The sequence below is a fragment of the Typopeltis vanoorti genome, chromosome 18 (genome assembly GCF_054136105.1).
Source record: "Typopeltis vanoorti isolate ZY-2024b chromosome 18, IOZ_Tvanoo_1.0, whole genome shotgun sequence".
NCBI classification, from domain to species: Eukaryota; Metazoa; Arthropoda; class Arachnida; order Uropygi; family Thelyphonidae; genus Typopeltis; species Typopeltis vanoorti.
In genome coordinates, this window is record NC_143566.1 from 4567617 (window position 1) to 4588351 (window position 20735).

The following is a 20735-nucleotide window of genomic DNA, read 5'->3' on the forward strand; positions in this document are numbered from 1 at the left end:
AAGAATCTCATATCTCTCACTGCCCAATTTACATTACCTCTCATGTCATTTGTTCCTACCATCGCAATCATCTCATCCACCCTTTCACCCCTCTTAATTGCCATAGCCACACTTTCTATCGTTTTTCCTCCAGGAAAACACTCCTCACGCTTTCTGTCTTGCACATCACAGATCATTGAGTCACCATACATTACACCTCTTACCATTCCCTCTCTCTCTCTCTCCTACTGTTTCCATTCTCTCCTCTTCTATCATTTCCATACCTCTCTCATTCCCTCTCTTCTACTGTTCCCATTCTCTCCTCTTCTATCATTTCCCATACCTCTCTCTCTCATTCCCTGTTTCTACTGTTTTTATATTCTCCTATTCTATCATTCCCTCTCTCCTACTGCTTCTATTCTCTCCTCTTCTATCATTCCCAAAACTTTCTCTCACTCCTACTCTGATTCGCCTTACATACATATCTTCCATTCTCTTAATCTCATCTTTCATACTTCTCATCTCGTTCACAAGATATTCCACCTCCTCTTTCAGTTCATTTATCTCTCTGCAAGTTAGTCACTCTTACTCACCATTCAGTATCCAATCAAAACCATCTCCGTAAACTTCACAGTCATTCAAGCCTTCCACACTCCCGACTCTTATTTTCTCATTCATACTTTACTCATCATTCTCTCCTATCACACTATTTGTCTCCCATTCATCATTCTCTCCTATCACACTATTCGTCTCCCATTCATCATTCTCTCCTATCACACTGCTCGTCTCCCGAATTCATTTCCCGTTCCTGAAGCAACTGGGTCGGTTTTCGATATATCTAATTCATTAATTTCCTTCCACTGTCTGCATTTTGTGCATATACCAACTTCCCCTTCTCTCACATGCTACATATCCATCTTCCGGGAAGCATTCATGCCGCAATCACTGCATGCCACAAAGTCCTTTATTATATTACGTATAATCGAGTTCTTAAATGGCGGAGGACTCGGTAACATGCCATTTGTGATTGCAGTTTCGTCCGCCATCATTCCTTACTGCCAAGTACATAACTAGTAAACTAATCGCTAAAAATATATATGACCACTGTATCACAGATATGTATAAATAAATAAATGGTAAATATAAACATATATATATATAAATATAATGCTATATTCAACTATACAAGATAGCGAAAACTTATCTTCTCTTCCACTGCAATGCTGCCGACTGTGACCTCGCCTTTTCGGGTAATCCCACGAACCCTAGTAGGCTCCAAGACAGAAGTAGCAAATTTTAGGCCAATCAGCTTCTCAGGAGTGGTGATTAAGGTATTGGTGAAATTGGCATAAAGGGATATTGGTGAAAAACTGAATTCAAGATTAAGTGGTTAGGAATATGACACACTATAAAGGACAGCATGCTTTTGTGAAGGATTATGTCCTACCTTAGTAATTTGCTTACTTTTTATGATAAAGTGACAGTGGAGTTGGATAAGAGAAATGGCTACTCAGTGATATTGTGAGACTTTGAAAAAATATTTGACAGGATTCTACATAGATCTCTGTAGCATAAATCGGAGCAAATTGAGATGGATATGAATTTGGTGATTTGGATTAGAAGTTGACTGATTGATAGATATCAAAGAGTGGTTTATGAAGGAATTGAGTCCTGGAGAAGGCACATAACTAGTGGTGTAACTACAGGGCTCAGTACTTGGTCCTCTTTTCGTGTATAGAGGATTAAGTGCTGTGAGGATATCTTGTTGGCGGCTTAATGGATTGCATTTTAATCTTTTCTGAGTGCTGTATACAATCCATTAAGACTCCAACATGTTGGTCTTCTTTTGTTTAATTTGTGCATCAGTGATACAGGAAATGATTAGACAAGAAATATTCGGTTGTTTATTGATGATGCAAAACTGGGAAGAGTGATAGTGAATGAAGGTAATATAGAGATCACAAGCAGTATATTATATTGACAGAACTGAAGTGTAGCAAACCGTTGAAGCCATGGACTTTGTTGTGATGGTGGACAGGGAGTTAAAGTTTAGAGGGTGTATTGCAAAACAGCACATCAGGTTATGTGGTTGTTGAATAATACACTAACAAGTAGGGATAGAAAAGTTATTGTTCCCATTTATGAGGCTTTAATAGTCCACATCTGGACTATCTTTGCAGATTTTTTGCCTGGATTTCGTGAGGATGAAGTGGTGGAGAGGATCCAGGCGAGTGACAAAGGTTGTGACAGGTCTGTAGAATGCTCTCTATGATAGATTGAAGGTCTGCATGTTCCAAAAAACACTAGCTGATAGGAGAAAAAGTGGAGATATGATAGAAGGTATAAGTGATTAAAGGGATTTTATAGGATTGCCACTGAAGACCCTTTTCAGTACGTGGCAAGAATGGCGAAAACAAGGGGTCATGCATGGAAATTTTGTAAGAAAGTAGTTAGTAAGGGTGTTAGGATTAGATGTGTGAATAATGGATCTCTCGCAATGAGTACTCTGACTCCCTGGAGATACCTGTATAATAATAACAATGAAACAAGAAGTAATAGAACAGTGATAGAAATTATTCAAGAAGATTGTAGTCAGGAGCATAGCGATAATTCAAGTAGAGAAAGTCACCAAAACTCTGAAATATGTAAAGGCAGCCTTAAGTAGATGATATTCAGTTGAAAATGCTCAAATATGGAGGTATAAATGTTTTACAGTGGTGCACTGCATAGTTCAGAAGGCAAAAGAATGGTCGAATTCTGATCTCTCATAGCATCCATCCATCCATTCATCTGTAAAAAGGAAAATAAATATATCAGAATTACTGGAGAATTTCCATACTGAGTATTCTAGATAAAATTTATGTAAATATATTTGAGTAAAGATGAAGAAAAATTTTGGAAGAGAGAGATTTGGAGAAGAACAAGAAGAACATCTGAGTTCATATCAAATATAGACTTTCAGGATAAGCTTTCCACTTTAAGGCAAGCTGGAAAAGGAATATGAGAAAGTGTCAAGAGAAAAGTTTTTCAAAATGTTACAATTACATGGTGTAAACAAGACCTTATATCAAGCAATAAATAGTCTTTATTTAAAATGTAAGTCAGCAATTAGAATTGAAGGAGGCACATGAGGATGGATTGATGTAAAATCAGGTAAAACAAAGGTGTACACTATCTTTGCATATAATTCCTTTTCTTTACTAGAAATTCTCTAAGTCTGAAGGCACAAACAAAAGTCTTTGTTTAATAATTTTGAGTGTTGTCAACATCACTCTTGAAATTAACCAGTTGGGAGAAATTGAATAAATACAATTGACTATTGCTGTAGCAAACTAATAAATGGCTGCAGGAACATTAAAACATAACCATATCATCTTATGGTTACTATAAGTAGTGTTTCACTTGTTTGTTTTAGGAGATGTATAGTGTAGTGAATTTCTTTTATCATGGCATTGCACCTTTTTGACTTGGGGTGAGACTTTTTGGTAATTATACAGGTGGCCCATAAGTCACAAAGGGGTTTAAATGTGATTAACTTTTTTGATTACTAATATTTTCATTTTATTTTATTTTCTGATATTTTACGGAACATTTGGGAAATTAATCATGAGAAAAGTTCAAACCCAACAAGGAACTAAAATCATGCAAAATCTTGAAAAATGCCATTTTAATATTAGAAATTTCACGAACTGCAATTAATTGATTATCATGTTCTCCAGATCTGATGGCTCCTGCCTTCTTACTGTGGGTTACCTAAAGGAAAAGGTGTATGTGAACAAGCTCCAGACAATCCAACAGTTGGAGAACAATTGTGAAGGAATTAGAGAACTGGAGCCAGAAACGTTAACACAGCTGTCATGGAACATGCCATAGAAAGGGTCCATCTTTGTGAAGCTGAAAATGGAAGATAATTACATATGATTTTTCATAACTAATAGATATCCAGGTTTTGTGTTTCATTATAACAAAAAAGAATGAAAAGAATTGATAAATAAAACAGTTGTGAAATGTTTAAACCCCCGTGACTTACGGACCACCCTGTAGTAAGTGAATATATTTGTGTTTGCTCTAGCAAAAGTTGACTCTACTACAGTATATCTACCCTACCCTACCCTTTCCTTTCTTTTCTGTGATCACTATTGCTCAATTATAACATCTTATGGTTACTCTAGCAGTATATCGCCTGTTTTTGTCTCAGTAACATCAGTTATGTCCCCATTTTACATCACTAATACTTCAATATCAATATCTCACCTGTTTTTTTTTTTGGTTTTTTTTGTCTTAGTAATGCTATTTATTTTCACATGATGCATCAATAATTCTTGCTAGTTCTGCTTTTCCATTGGTGCTTCTTATGTTGATGGTGCCCATCTTTATTTCTTCTGAGGTTGAGTTTTTCATTAAGTGTAGATAAGATTTTTTTCTTCTTCACTTACCTGATTTGTATTCTCAAGAAGATGTGCAGGATACTATAACTACTACATGATTAAGTTTATGCTATTATTGCTTTTTTTTTTTTTTTTTTTGTAAAACACAGCTGCTATTACTCATTCTTTGCTATAAGGAAAACCTGAAAATTACAAGAATAATTAAAGAAAATGAAAAATTTATTTATTGATATTTTTCTGTTAGAGTGTGATAATGTTTTTGAAATAAAAATATTTATTTCAAATTAGATATATAATCCTCAGTTTATTAAGTACAGTAGTATCTCGCTAATCCAAACTGATAAAAACTGTGCTCATTTGGAATAGCGAAAAGTTCGGATTAGCGAATTTTCCCAGACAAAAATAATCAGATTCTAATGGTACATCAATTTAATTCTGTAAATAAATGAAGTAACTGTTAGCAAAGAAGCTACTGTACTGTAATGTAAAACTTAAAAAATAATACAGTACACAAGTTTATTTGAGTAAAAAATTTAGTTTGTATGTACCTGGATTGTTGAGGATTCTGATTTAATAAAATTGCATAGTTCAGTACATAACTTAATTTGCATAAAAAATATCACTTTCTTGTACACAACACAAAAAAAGTTTCACAAAATAATACAAAAAAGTTTTTTTTTTTATTTCTTTGTAAAAAAAGTCACTGATTTTTTTACAAAGATTTGCTTCTTGGAAGCTAAACGTTTTTCGAATGCTTCTTCTCAGAGCTGCATTAGCAATAAAATTTTGTGGAATGGCCCTTTCTAACATTATAACTGTCAACTGCCTCTTCATGTTTTACTTTTTTTTCTTCGATTTCTTTTCTTTATCGTCTTCTAATTCATTCTGTAGCGTCATATTTATAATTTCAGCATCTAATTTGATTCTACCTGTAATCCATTCCGTAACATCTGTTTGTGAAATTTCAACTTCTGGATTTATATTTTTAACCAAATTATGCACGTTTTGAATGTCCTCATTTTTGTGTATCACCATAATTATCTTGGTAAATTCTAGAAGGCCACAGTTTTTTCCATGATGCTCGAATTTCTTCAGGTTCGACGGCTTCCCAAGCAGCAGCAACTGAGAATGCTCCATCCTTCAAGTTTATTTTTTTTTATTGATGTGGTAATGTCATAATTTTGGGAAATTACATTTAATAGCAGGTCTTTATGATCTTTTAATTTAATGAATTATATTATGTTCTGATCCATTGGTTGCAACAATAGAGTACAGTTTGGAGGCAAAATAATAATACTTAATAAATATAACTTTTTTTCTTTCAAACTGCAGTTCGGATTACTGGAGAGGTCAGGCTAAAGAGGTTCAGATTAGCGAGATACCACTATATATATTTATTATATACAGTTAAAATATTAGAAGTTATGGAATGAACGAATAATAGAAGCTAGAATAAAAATAGAGGTTATTTAACAATAAGTGGTTTATATGCACCAGAAGAAGGAAGAGAAGATGAAAATATTGAATTCTGTAATCAGTTACGAAATATATATAATAAAATAAATAAAAATGATTATTTTTATTAGCATATTTATTAGTAATAATAAATATTAGCATATTTATTAGTAATAATAAATATTAGCATATTTATTAGCACATTATTAGTAATATTAACAGGAGACTTAAATGCAAGAATTGGAAACATGAAAATTAATAATAATATAGGAATATATGGAGAACATACTTTAAACAGGAATGGTAAAAAATTAATTGATTTTGTAGTTCATAATAATTTTAAAATAATGAATTCTTTCTATAAACATAAAGACATTCATAAATATACTTGGGCAGCCAGAAGATGAAAATCAATATTAGATTACTTTATCATAAATGAAAATTCTAAATGGCTAATAAATAACTAGAACAGAAAGATAATTTAAAACATTTGTTTATAAAACTAATTATTAAATGACACAAATATACAATGATTATATGAACAAAGAGTTAACCAATATTTAGATTAAATAAGACGAAATGAAGAAATAGAATGGCTTAATATAAAAATGGCACTAAATACAGCAGCAAATGAAAGCTTAGGAAAGACCAAAAAGTTCAGTGAAAAGAGAAAACTGACGATACAATCAAAGAAATAATCAAAATGAAAAAAGAAGCATATCATAAATGGTTAAGCAGTAGAGCAGGGGTTTCCAACCTTTTTGTTTCCTAGAGCACATTCAAAAATACCGATAGGGCAACGGGCACCATCTATTTTTTCAAGCAAATTTTTTGAATTCTTTTGTTAAATGAATACATACAAAGTTTACATTATAATCAAATATTTTATTACTTAAAAGTTTACATTATATAAAAATTTAAATATATATATGTAAGTTAGTGTGATCTTTGGCATTGCATTTCATTGGCCAGTGCTTCATAATTAGGAGAATATGATGATATTCCAGTTCTTAAACTGGAATGAACAACTTCGAATGCACGTCTACTTTACATTGTATGCGATTAATACTCGTCATGTGTCATTAACACATGCGTCATATAGCATGCCGTGAATTAATGCGTGATTATTTCAAACTATACGGCACACGGTTGAACAGCAGCGGGCACACATAAATTGGTCAACGGGTGCCATGGTGCCCGCGGGCATAGGGTTGGGAACCCCTGCAGTAGAGGATTAGAAGATGAAATAGAATATAAAATAATAAGAGCCATAGCTAAAAAAGAAGTTAGAAAAAGACGTAGAAAATCATAGAACAAATTTGTTTCTAATTTAGAACATGTTTTATATAAAATAAGATCCAATGTATATAAGATTTTGAAACATTTAATTACAGATACTGAAGAAAATTAAACACTAAATTGAAATTAGAAGAATTTCTAGGAGATGCAAGTTCTCAAGGAGATGTGCTTTGCATTATGGGAGATACTGAGACAAGGAGTGATGAGAGCTTGGTCCACCTTTACCACAAGTTGCCTCAGTCCTGAAGATACTTCAGGCGCAAACTTTGTTTGCTTACACTTGGATAAAGGATTAAACTAAATTTATTAAAGTTAAAAGAAGCATTTTATTTAACATATTAAAAGAAAGACAAATACCAAATAATATTCTAAATGCTGTCATAAGTATATATATATGAAAATAATCAAATACAAATAAGATTAAATTTTGAACTAGCATTTACTAGAGAGATAAACCAAGGAGTTCAACAGGGATGTCCTTTAAGTAACTCTTTTTAATATTTATCCAAATGAAATAATAATAAAATGGAATAAAAATTTCCATCAAGGTATTAAGCTTTCTCCTACTGTGAACTTAAACATTCTCCTTTTTGTGGATGACCAAATAATAATTACAAATTCTGAAAATAACTTATAGAAAGATATTTTAATATCTTTCTACAAGTTATTTTCACTTCCAAGGATTCCAATGATTATGGAATGATATCAACAGAAAAATCAAAACCTTCAAAGGACAAGATTTAGTAAGAACTAAAATACTAATAGATAACAAGATTTTAGAACAGGTGAATTCATTTAACTTCCCGGGATGTATGATTACATAAGAAAATGAAAAAGACAAATCTAAAAATTGTGAAATGTTTAAAAATAACAGGTATAATTAACTTTATATTTAAACCTGACCTAGTTTCAAAACATACCAGACTAAAAGTATACAATATGTTAGCCCTACTAGTCCTATTGTATGGAAGTGAAATCTGGACATTGAAGGAAAAAGACAAACAAAGATTAATAACAGCTGAAATGAAGTTTATGAGATAAACTGCAAAGTATACTCTATTTGATCACAAAAGAAATGAAGAAATTATGAAAAAATTAATCCAGGAATGAGTAATAGAAAAAATTAAAAAATATAAACATAAATGGATGGAACACATTAAAGGAATGAAAACAAAAAGATTACCAAAAAAAGAAAACCAGGACGTCCTCTTAAGAGATTCAATGACTACTTCAAATGCCGGAACAGGCTACTCTAAGCCTAAATTCTTGATAAGCATGATGATATTTATTGTATAAGTATACAGTATAAATAAATAAATAAAATGTATATGATAACGTTAACAAAAATTCTACACTACAAATATCTTAACAGCGCACGTAGAGAAAAATGTAAATTTCATTAAATAACTATGCTTACTTGTATAGGTAAAAAAGAAAAAAAAGACTGATTATTACAAATATCTAAATACTGCCAGCCTGGTTGGCTGAGTGGTCAGTGTGTTCGCTCTCCAATCAAAGGCTGCAGGTTGGAATCCTGCCGTGGGCATGAATGTTTATGATTGCCTGTGAAAATACTAGTGATGGTTGTGGGCAGTAGATGGCATTTGTGTAGATGACATGGTTTGCTGTAGTTGGTGGATTGAGTGGTGGAGATGGAATGCTGTAAAGTAGGTGCCCTCCCTCGGTGAGTCTTTTGGAGTCCCTGGAGGTGTCATGTTATAATAATAAAAAAATGTACCATATCTGTATGCCACATGTCATTGTTTAAAAAGGTGCCAGTTTGCCATACCATTGCATACTATTGAAAAGGTGTTCATACTTAAATCTGCTTCTATGGAGAAGACAAGCTTCATCCCACTGGATACTGTGATTAGTGTCAATACTCTGTTGTGCCAGACTAGACTTTTCAGGTTTCATGCATTCGATATAATATTGATGTTCTTCATTCTTTTTTCCACAGAATGGCCTGTCTGCCCAAAGCATGTTACATTACATTTACATAACGCCAACTAATGATAGAGGTGACAGTTTGTCTTTTGTAGATGACAAAAAAATGAGAAATTTTGTTGATAGGAAAATACGTGGGTATGAAATGATACTTCTTCAAAATTCTACTATTCATTCAGTTCAGAGATGCCAGAAATATAAGGGATTGAAGAATCCTGATTGACTCCTGTGTTCTTTGTTGGAACACAGGAGTCAAGCTTGAGGGAGAGGAGCCCACATTATGTGCTCTATTAATTAAAGACTTGATAACACCAATTTTTTGAGAGGTGTGATGAGCAGACTTTTGATGAATGTATCTGCCAGTAAAGGTAGGTTTTCGATAAACACTAGTTGATAAATTACCGGAGGATTTTCGCATAAGAAGGATGTCCAAGAATGGTAAACTACCAGCCTTTTCTTTTTCCATGGTGAATTGAATGTGTGAGTGAAGGCTATTGATCTGTTGTAGAAAAGTTCATGTTCAGAATGAGGCTATATAGCAAAGACATCAACATAACAAAAATGTAAAAAAGATGCGTGCGCTCCAGGCGACTGAATAGTTTCTCTAAATCTAGTAACTGTAGGAATAACTTTTGTATTGTGACATTTTTTGAGAAAGGCAATCTGAGTGCGAAACTTATCTTGTAAAACCAATAATTTTCCTAACTTAAGCTTCGTAAGCTTCACACTTGTATTGTCTTTCTCACAAAATGCTGCGATACGAAAGTTATTCCTATGTTTGCTGAATTTAGAGAAACTATTTGGTTGCCTGGAGCTTATGCAATTTATATTTGCCAAGTTTTTCCATGATACGGAACCAGCTTTGAGCAAATAAAAAAGATTTAGCATCTAATATTCAGTCTCTTTTAGATCTTGAAAGAAGGATATCAGCTACCCTGGATGACGAAATACTGGATATCGTTTTACATGTTTCTGAACAATCTTTAGCCTGTTCTTATGAAAGACGTTCCTGCAGACTGATGCAAAACTATGAATCATTATACCGTAAGCAAACTATTACTTCTGACAACACTCCTTCTAATAAATGGATTGTGAATATTTCTGGATGCCTGTTGTCTGATGCTGAAATTAGTGTATTGGCTAAAGGCCATTATTTTTCTATGGTACCTAATTGCATCTGATATCTTGATTTTTTGCATAACATCGAACACAATCTGTCAGGACTTTCCAGTGAAGATGCATAGTAAACTATGTTTTGAAGTTGCTGCTTTACTTTTTAAAAGCAAATTACCTGCATGTAATTTATCTAATGCTGAAACCCTTATGCTGTTTTCATTAGAACAAAAGAGCAATATATTTCAAAACCAGATAAGGGAAAAGCTGTAGTGGTAATGGATAAGGCTGACTATGAGAGAAAGATAGACTGCCTTTTAGAGGATACTCCCACCTATCAAGAAATTAGTTATAACCCTACAAAAACACAAATTAAACAATTAAATAAGCTACTTGACGAAGTTGTTAGTTGGGATCAAAATACTTTGGACAAGTTGCGCACTAATTTTGGAAGAACTCATTTATATGCCCCCCACCCAAAACCAGTAAGATCCATCGTGAATTGTGTTGACTCTCCCACTTATAGAATTGCTCAATTTCTGTCACATTTATTAACTGCCCATACTGGACAATCCAGATCATTCATCAAGAATTCCACACATTTTCTTGAGAAAATCAAGGATATTCAAATACAAGATTCAGTTTTGTTAGTCAGCTTTGACATTGTTTCCCTCTTTACCAATCTATTATCTGACACTGTTAATTTACTATATGATGATTACCCTCCTGATATTGCAAAGATTTTTGAATTTATTATAGAATCAGGATATTTCAGCTGGAAATACAAGATCTACAAACAAGTTGAAGGCACTTTCATGGCTAGCCCTCTGTTTCCACCTTTGGTAAACTATTTTTTGAATCATCTGGAATATACCTTGTTCTCATCCATTCATCCCCAACCCTCTCATTGGTTTCGTTATGTTGATGATTTCTTTGCTGTTTGGCCTCATTCTGAAAATGAACTTGACACTCTCCTACAACAGATCAATAGCCTTCACCCACACATTCAATTCACCATGGAAAAAGAAAATGCTGGTAATTTACCATTCTTGGGCGTCTTTCTTACGTGCACATCCTCCGGTAATTTATCAATCAGTGTTTATTGAAAACTTACCTTTACTGGCAGATACATTCATCAAAAGTCTGCTCATCACACCTCTCAAAAAATTGGTGTTATCAAGTATTTAATTAATAGAGCACATAATGTGGGCTCCTCTCCCTCAAGCTTACATCATGAACTTCTCACTATCAAAATGTTAATGAAATTTAATGGTTACAACCCTAATCAAATCCAGCAGATAATTGACTCCTATGTTCCAACACCTCAGGTTTCTTCAACAGACACTTTAAAGATTAGATTAAAATATATTTGCATTGTGACTTTGAGGTTATAGTGCATCCTATCTCCAAAGAGTAAGCTGCCGATTTGAGTCCTGCTGTAGGCATGAGTATCTGTAATTATTTCTTTCAGGGAGAGATGAATTTACTTGTTTTGTGTGAGACCATTGCACAAGTGTATATATGAAGTGTGAACTGGCTTGAAAAAGATCCATTGTCAGCATCTGGAACAGGAAGGTTTACAACCTCTCTTGGGTGGGATCACGTAAATATGTATATTCATTTCAGGCTTGAGATATGATTTCTTTATTGAATGAGTGGTAAGATTCAAAGTGTGATAAATTTTGGTTATTGATTGTTGACTAGTTTTAATCACAATTAAAAATTTTTGTGCTCATTAAATTCTAGCAATAATATATTTATGACATCAGTGTTTCCTATACAAAGGCTGTTATCCATGTGCTATCTGTTTTAGATGATACTTCATGGAAGTTAGGGGGGGATAATGTAGATTCCAAATATTTGAGCTGAAGAGGGAAGAAAAAAAGTTCACAGCTGGCTAATAATACTTAAGCCCATAGAGAGACTCACGTTTGTTTAAAATTTTTTTCTTGTAACTGAAAATAATTGCCAATTGAAGTAACTCACTATATTGCTACGTGAGATTTGCAATCTTATATGATTTCCTGGTCACGAGAAAGAAATGATGCATGATATTGATAACTTAGAATATTGATGCTGAGATAAAGATTTGACATTTAGAGAAGATAATGAGCACTATTAAAGTAGACATTAATCCTTTTATTAGGAAATATAGGAAGTAGTGTTTTTCAATGAAACAAATTGAAATATTTTGTTAGAGGTTTTAGTAATGTTATTAAAATTTAATGTACTATTTATTATTTTTATTTTTTTTGCTAATATTTGTATCCTATATCCTTTCTCTCCATCAGATACGAGAAAAGCTGACTTATGTATTTGCCACTGATAGTCAATCATGTAAAACAAATGGATATTGTAGTCCAAGCATTGCCTCTGTTAATACACAAGAAATGGACAGTAGTAATGCTCCAACACCCACTCCAGGATCAGATCGGACATCATCATCTTATTGTGGAACACCTACTATTACTGTAGATGGTAATCCAGTTGACCTGCATGGTAAGTTAAGTAGTTATTCAAATTCATTTGTATAATTTTAATAGATTTCCTGTTCTGTGTAGTTATTTATTTATTTTTAGAATCTAACTTCATGTTATAATGCTAATGATTTCTATTTAGCACTTATAAATGCAGCAGTAATTGTTTTTTTTTAATGATTATGCTAACCTTTTTTTTAAAGAAATGCACTTTAAAAAGAGCCATTTTTTGAAGAGTCCTTTTCCTGTTTAAAAAAAAAAAGGATATTATTTCACTTTTATCAACTTTAGTTGTAGTTTTCATTCATATCAACATATTATTACTCTGACTTCCTGGAGTTCTCTGGACCTCCAGGAAGTCAGCACGACCAGCTGTCATACTTTTTTCTGAATTCATTCGACTCTCTCCAAAAGCCAAGCCATTCCAAATGCTTATCAATTTTTAAGAAAAAATCTAGTTCTTATTCCTTTCTTGACCACATTCATTTTCAGCTTTCATGGATGCCCTCTCTCTCATCCACTCTCCACTCTGTATAAAATAAAAAATTCCATCCAACAGTACTGATTTTTATTATTATTTTTTTTTATGTTGGGCCCATATACGAGAGGTTGACTGGTCAACCTATAGTACTTTAGTATGGGTAGTGGGTTGGGAAAGGAGAAACTTTTTGACATTCAGTTTAAAAGCTTGTATATTGTATTTCTTGGGAAATACATCAGGGGGAAGACTGTTCCACAGTATAGCAGTAGCAGAGATGAAGGAGGAGAAAAAGAAACTTGTTCTGTGGGTTTCAAGGGGTACTGTGAAAGGATGTTGGGCAGCAGCTGTACATGTTCCAATGGGCTTAGTACAGATTGGGGGAATTATTGATGCTGTTTCTGATGAACATTTTCCATGGAAATATTTATAGAATATACAAATTGCAGAGACTAAACGTCCATGTGAAAGTGTGTGTGGGAGGGGGGTATTGAGTTGGTGAGAGATGAATCATTTATCAGTCTAATTGCTCCCCTCTGTATTGAGTCAAGCATGCATTTTGAAGGAGCTTTTAGGAGCTTCTCTCCAAATGTCAGAACAGTATTCGATAGCTGGACTGATTTGTGATTTGTATAAGGTTAATAGCTGTTTAGAGGTGAAGTAATGTCTTGAGCGAAAGAGAAATCCTAGTTTTTTTTGGGAGCTGAGAATGCAATGGTTGTGATGTGTTTATGCCAGGAGAGGCCTGATGTCAAGGTAATTCTGAGAATTACCTTGACATCAGGCCCGAGAAATCTCATCTTGTTTGGGAATTTGAGTGTCATCAAAAATAATACCGGGGGGAAATGGTTTTACTAGCGTTGAAGTTGACGAGGTTATCTGAGCCCCATTGTAGGATGGTTTGGAGGTCCGAATTAAGGAAAGTTGTGGTTGATATTCTGTGGATTGAAGTGAGTTGTATAGGGTAAGGTTTATCAAATGAAAGGGAGGAGTGCAACATGCTGTCATCTGTAAAACTGTATTTTGGGTTGCAGGTCACACAGAAGGAAGAGGATCGTGTGAAAACTGAACCTTGTGGGACCCCAGCATTAGTTGGATGGTGAGAGGATAGGGAGCCATCTACCATCACACATGGTGTGTCCAGACAGAAACTGACAATCCATCTGCAGAAGTCCTGAGACAGTCCAAATGATGGAAGTTTGCTTATTAAGCCTTTGTGCCAGACCTGGTCAAAAGCTTTAGAGATATCGAGTGCGACTTCTCCATGACATATGTCCAGAGATGGGTGATATATACGAGAGCAGGTCACCTGTTGATAGGCATCGACGGAATCCATATTGGTGGTTCGCTTAATAGCTGGGCCTTCAAGGTAGATTAGAAGTTGAGAGTTGATGGTTTTCTCCATCACTTTAGATAGGACTGAGGTGAGTGAGATAGAGCAGTAGTTAGATGGCAGCGATTTGTCACCTTTTTTAGGAATGGGTTGAATATAAGCCAGTTTCCAAGCTGTGGGATAGATACTAGTGGAGTAAGAGAGTATATACAGGTGACATAGGATAGGAGTCATTTCTGGTGTATAATTCTTCAGGACAATTGGAGGAATGCCATCAGGGCCAGGAGCTTTTTTTTGTGTCTAATTTAGACAACAGGTTTATGATTTCTTTCTAGCAAAAGGATACAGGGGACATTGTATGTTGGGCAGTTGGAATGACTTGGGGGCATTTGCTATTGTCAGTTATGCATGCATTGGAGGCAAAGTGTGAAGCCAGGAGATTAGCTTTTTCTGTGGGTGATGTTGCAATTGAGCCATCTGGGTATGTTAGGGGTGGGAATTGTGTAGGACAAAATTTGCAACCAGTTGCTTTGCCAAGAGACCAAAAGGCACGGCTGCCTCTTGGACAGGCTGCAAGATTCCTTTTTTTTGCCTTTTCAAATTTTGTTTTGGAATCATTGATAATTTTCTTGCATCTGTTTCGGGCTTCAGTATAGACACTGAAAGTGGACAGAGTTCTTGATTTGAGCCAATTGTGGTATACCTGATTTTTCATTTGTACAGCCTTGGCACATCTTTTGGAGAACCAGGTTTAAATAGGGATGGCAGTTCAGAGAGGTGTGGGGAATATATGTTTTCATGCCAGCAAGGATTACTTTGGTGATACGTTCGCTGCATATGTTTGGATTGGAAGACTGGAAACAATAGTCCAACCATGGAAATGAAGCTTAGTAGTCTTGGAGGCTGTCCCATTTGGCACTGTTATAATGACAAACTACTCTTGTGTGAGTGTGACTTGTGTAAGCATTGTTGCATGGGGGAGGTTGTGGTCAGAATTACCCAGGGAGACTCACTACATTGACTGTATATATGGAAAGGTCATTGGTAAGGAAGAGATCTAGGGTGTTTGGGGAGAGATTCAGGTTATCTGGTATTATGGTTGACTTGCAAACAATTTGTGTAAGATTATTAGTGATGGCAAATGTTTCAGCATCTCTGCTTGCAGGATCTGTAAGAAGAAAGCCAGTTGGTGTTATGTACATTAAAATCACATAGGAGGATGATTTTAATGTTAGGAGAGTGGGACTGGAGAAAGTCAACTTTAAGGAGAGGAAATTAAAGAACTCAGAGTGGTTGGTCGTATTAGGAGAGCGATAGAGACAGCAGATGAATTTGATGAGCGAGGAAGGGATATTTTCAACCAAAGAATGTCAAAGTTGTGCAATTCTAGGTTAGGTGCTCTCTGGCAGGGTATGTCAAAGCAGATATATGCGCAGACTTGGGCCAAAGGAGTTAAATAGTGTATAGATAGGAAGGTTGAGATGAATAGCGCTGGGAAGGTGATATTTGAGTTTCTTTTAAAAAGAGTAGGTGGGGTTTGGTGGACTGCAGATGATAGTGGACAATATTAAGGTCTGAGTTGAGACCACAGATGTTGGTGAAGTCGATATGAAAGGTTCTGTGAGGTTTGGCTTTGACCACAAGGGTTTTGCATGTTTCCTGTGCACTGATATGATCCTTTTAGATGTTTGTAGGTCAGGATTCTATCACATTGCTCTTCTTTCTCCAGTTTTACATATCTGCAGTTCACATATTCTGAATCTCTTCTCATAATCTGTATTCCACAATTCTAGTATCATCTTTAACGCTGTTTTGCATTCTCCACTATATATGCATCACATATATAGTGGAGAATGCTTGGATATCTTGTCATACCAAAGTGCATAAGTTTACATTTATTAACTTTGAACTTAGATCCATTTTCACATGCCAGCAGTTCCAGCCTATTCAAATTACTCTACAAGTACTGAATGCCAGTTGCATTTCTGATTATTCTACTTATCTTTTGCTATTAGTAAATGGCTGTGTTGAATCCTTTCCGATATTGAATAACAGTGGACCAATGAGTGACCTTGAGATGCACCACAGGTAACCTTAAATATAGCAGATTCACATCTCTTATACACCACTTTTTGATATCTGTTAGTCAGCCATCTTCTTATACTCTTATCTTATTCTGTTTATGACCCAAACCAATATTCTCCAACTTATTATTATTACGGGTGATTCCAAGGAGTCCTTAGATTCATCGAGGGAGGCCCTAAACATCATGTCCATCACAACTATTCGACATTCACAAAGTATCTATCATACTTTGCCTTGAACTCATTCACTGTCATAGGACGAACAACAGACTCTGACAGCTTATTCCACTCATTCACCACTCTAAAAGTAAAAAATCTAGCTCTAAAACCCTTAATAACCACACTCTTGCCCATCTTCCATGGATGTCCCCTAGTCCTCCCACCACCAGTCCTGTTCTCAAAAATATCCTCTGAATTAATCCTATAGAAAGCCTTCAGCAATTTGAATGTCTCAATCATATCTCCCCTTTTCTGCCTATTAACCAATTTTTCCAACCCACAAATCTTCAACCTGTTCTTATAAGGTTCATTCCATAGACCTGCTATCATCATGGTCACTCGCCTCTGGATCCTCTCAACCTCCTCCCCATCAAGAAGAAACCTAGGTGACCAAATCTGGGCACAGTAGTCGAGATGGGGTCTTATCAAGGCTCGATACAGAGGAACAATAACTAGTTTGTCTCTGCTCGTCAAAGTATTCTTCAGCATCCAAGTGATTTGATGAGCTGATTTAGCCACTTTTGCAATGTGCCCCCTAAACTTCAACTCCCTGCCCACCAAGTCCCTGGCCTCATCAATGGCCCGGAGTATAGTTCCACCAATGTGATATACCGCTACTAATATTTTCACCCCAAAATGCATGACCTTACATTTTGCCACACTAAATTGACATCCATTCTCCTTAGCCCAGACCTCCAATCTATCCAAATCATCTTGCAAAATTTTGACATCTTCTGCATTCACTATTTCCCTACCCAACTTTGCATCATCGGCGAACAAATGAACAGTCCCTCTCAGATCCTTCTCTATATCATTAATAACAAATTAAACAGCAGTGGTCCAAGAACAAAACCCTGCGGCACACCACTAGTCACAGGCCATCTTTTGGACTCTACTCCCGAGTAAACTATTCTCTGATATCTCTCCATCAACCACCCTCCTATCCGTCTCACCAACCCTATATCCATTCCCATATGTTGCAGTTTACGGATTAGAATTCCATGTGGTATCCTGTCAAAGGCCTTAGCCAGCTCCAGCAGTATCACTCTAAACCCATTACCCTTATCCAGTTCAGCCGTCACTGTGTTATAAAATGTGAGCAAGTTACTCAGGCATGATCTACCCTTCACAAAACCATGCTGTCCTCCATACAGTATCTCATTTTCATCAATCCATTCCTGTATTTTTCTTGACTACTTTCTCCAAGACCTTGACAACGACTCCTGATATGCTGATCAGTCAGTAATTTGCAACAGTAGTCTTGGATCTCCTTTATGCAGTGGAACTATTTTCCCTTCTTTCCACCCCTTCAGGACTAAACCAGACCCGAGACTCAGATTAAACAAAATGGTCAAGGGCACTGACAATTCTTTAGCCTCTTCACGTAAGACCCATGCTGGTATACCATCCAATCCCACAGATGTATTCACGTTAAGGTTCTTTAATAGACTATTCACCTCCACTTTATTCACCACAATTCCCATATAAACTAATGGTTCCTTCATTCTTCAGTGTCACCACCTGGATGATATACTCTTGCAAAGTGCTCACTCAGTAATTCCACTATATCAACTGATTCAGTGACCACCCTACCATCGGAATTCCTTAAAATCATTCTGCCGTGTACTGTTTTTCTTTTACTTGCAGCATATTGAAAGAACTGTTTGGGATTTTCTTTAGCTTGCATGGCTAATTTCCTTCCATAATCCGCTTTTGCTTTTCTTACCACACTCATTATTACCTTTCTGACCTGCCCTTTATACCATTTGTATGCCTGCAGGTCACCTTTCTCCATAAATTCCCTGCTTGGTTGTTTCTTTTTTTGCAACTCAAGCTTAATGGTGTTATTCATCCATTTAACCCGTACTTGATTTACTGTTAGGACTCTAGGTATACAGTCAGCCATAACCTCCTCCAAATGCTCCTTGACCACTTCCCATGCACTATCAACATCAGCCCTTGCAGTTTTACATGCCATGGCACTGAACCAAGCAATCTCCTAAGCTTGTCATACTCGCCAGAACGGTAATTCCACATGTACCCTGTCTTAATCGAAAATTTCACACAATTAGCCACCTCCCAGGTCAAGTTAACCTTATGATTACTCTCACCAATAGGTGGCAACATGGTCATATTCATTACAGTCATTCTCAGATGCTATTACTAGGTTAAGCACTCTCGAACCCCTAGTATTTTCCATTACATGCTTTCTCAGATAGTTACCCCTTAATAACTGAATAAAATCCAGTTCCTTCCTTACATGGGTCCTGTCCTCCTTCCAGTCAATGTTACCACAGTTGAAATCCCCCATAATAATTACCCTCATCATCATCAAATTCCTGATATGTACTCTCAAGGGGTGTATAGGATATGATAGTACTACATGAAAAATTTACATCATTACTAACTTCCTATCTACAATTTTCCTCCAAATCAGTCTATTACTTGTCAAGACTCCAATGTTATCATTATCAGATCTTATATTTCTATCATCTAAGGCACATTGTACCATATCAATCCACCTATATCTTGGTCTTCCTCTGGGTTGTTTTCCTTCCAACCTGGCAGAGAACATTTGTTTTGCTAATCTTTCCTCGCCCATTCTGTTTAAGTGACCATACCACCTGAGATTAGCTCGGCTGACGCACTACTGGATGCCGACAACGTCAAGTTCCTTCCTAATATCCCCATTTTTAATATGATATTGCCATTGATGCCATCTGTTCATGCCTCTAATCTTTCTGAGGACTCTCATATCTGCGGTCTCTAGTCTTTGGTCAAGTGTTTTACTTCTGACCCAGTTCTCAGATCCATAAGTTAAAACTGGTTTGAACACTGTCTTGTATACAGCCAATTTAGTGTTCCGACTAATTTCTCTCTTATTCCATATGAATTTATTCATTTGACTTCCTACCATACCAGCTTTGTTGATTCTGTTATCTGTTTCCATATTTAATTTACCATCTTCACTAAAAATTGTGCCTAAGTAGTTGAAATGTTTTACTTGTTATAATTTTTCTCTGTTCACAACACAGTTGACATTTTCAACGATTCTACCTATTTTCATTGTCTTTGTCTTTTTATTGCTTACCTTCATGTCATATCTATTACAACCGTTATTCAATTTAGTCAGGGAATCTTACCAACTTATAGTGGATTTATTTAGAATTATAACATCGTTCGCTTAAAGCAAAGAGCTGACATTAACATCTCCAATTTTGGTATCATGTTTAATACCACTTTCCTTCATAATATGATCCATATAGATAACGAATAACAGAGGGGATGATGTACATCCTTGTCTCACACCAGATTTAACATTAAACCATCTACCTGTACTTCCTTCAATTCTAACTGCTGACTTACAATTCAAATAAAGACTAAGTATTGCTTGATATAATGCTCCATTGACACCATATAACTGTAGCATATTGAATAACTTCTCTCTTGATACCTTGTCATATGCCTTTTCCAGATTGACAAAACCTAAATACAGATCTCTGTTATGTTCCCAAGCTTTCTCATCTATTTGTCGTAAAGTGAAGATCTGATCCTGACAGCTTCTTGTTGGCCTGAATCCAGCTTGTTCTTCACCAAGCTTTTCTTCCACAATTCTTCTCAACCGTTTCTCAAATACCTCTGTAATTTTCACATTGTTTTATTTCCCTTTTTATATATGGGTTCTATTAGAGCTCTTCTCCAATCATCAGGAATTTGTCCCTCTGTCCAGGCCTTCTGAACTATAGTGCAGCCACTGTAAGACTTTTATACCACCATACTTCAGCATTTCTGGTCGAATATCATCTACTCCTGCTGCTTTTCCACATTTCAAGCCGTTGATGGCTTTTTCTACTTCAATTATGGATATATATATATTCCTGACTGCATCCCTGGTGACTGTTTCTTACCACTGTACTGTGACTGATTGTTTCATCCAGCAATTTTTCGAAGTAATTACTCCAT

The 20735-nt window shown here is 35.5% G+C and overlaps 1 protein-coding gene across 6 annotated transcripts in view; it reads left to right on the forward strand.

Moving 5' to 3' along the window:
- LOC150096464 (kazrin-like) overlaps positions 1–20735 on the forward strand; it is a 686592-nt gene that overhangs the window by 195671 nt on the left and 470186 nt on the right. For all 6 annotated transcript variants that reach the window (XM_090408269.1, XM_090408271.1, XM_090408270.1 and 3 more), the window contains one exon: positions 12473–12680. In XM_090408269.1, coding sequence (XP_090264395.1) covers positions 12473–12680 — 208 coding nt within the window. The remainder of the gene's footprint in view (positions 1–12472; positions 12681–20735) is intronic.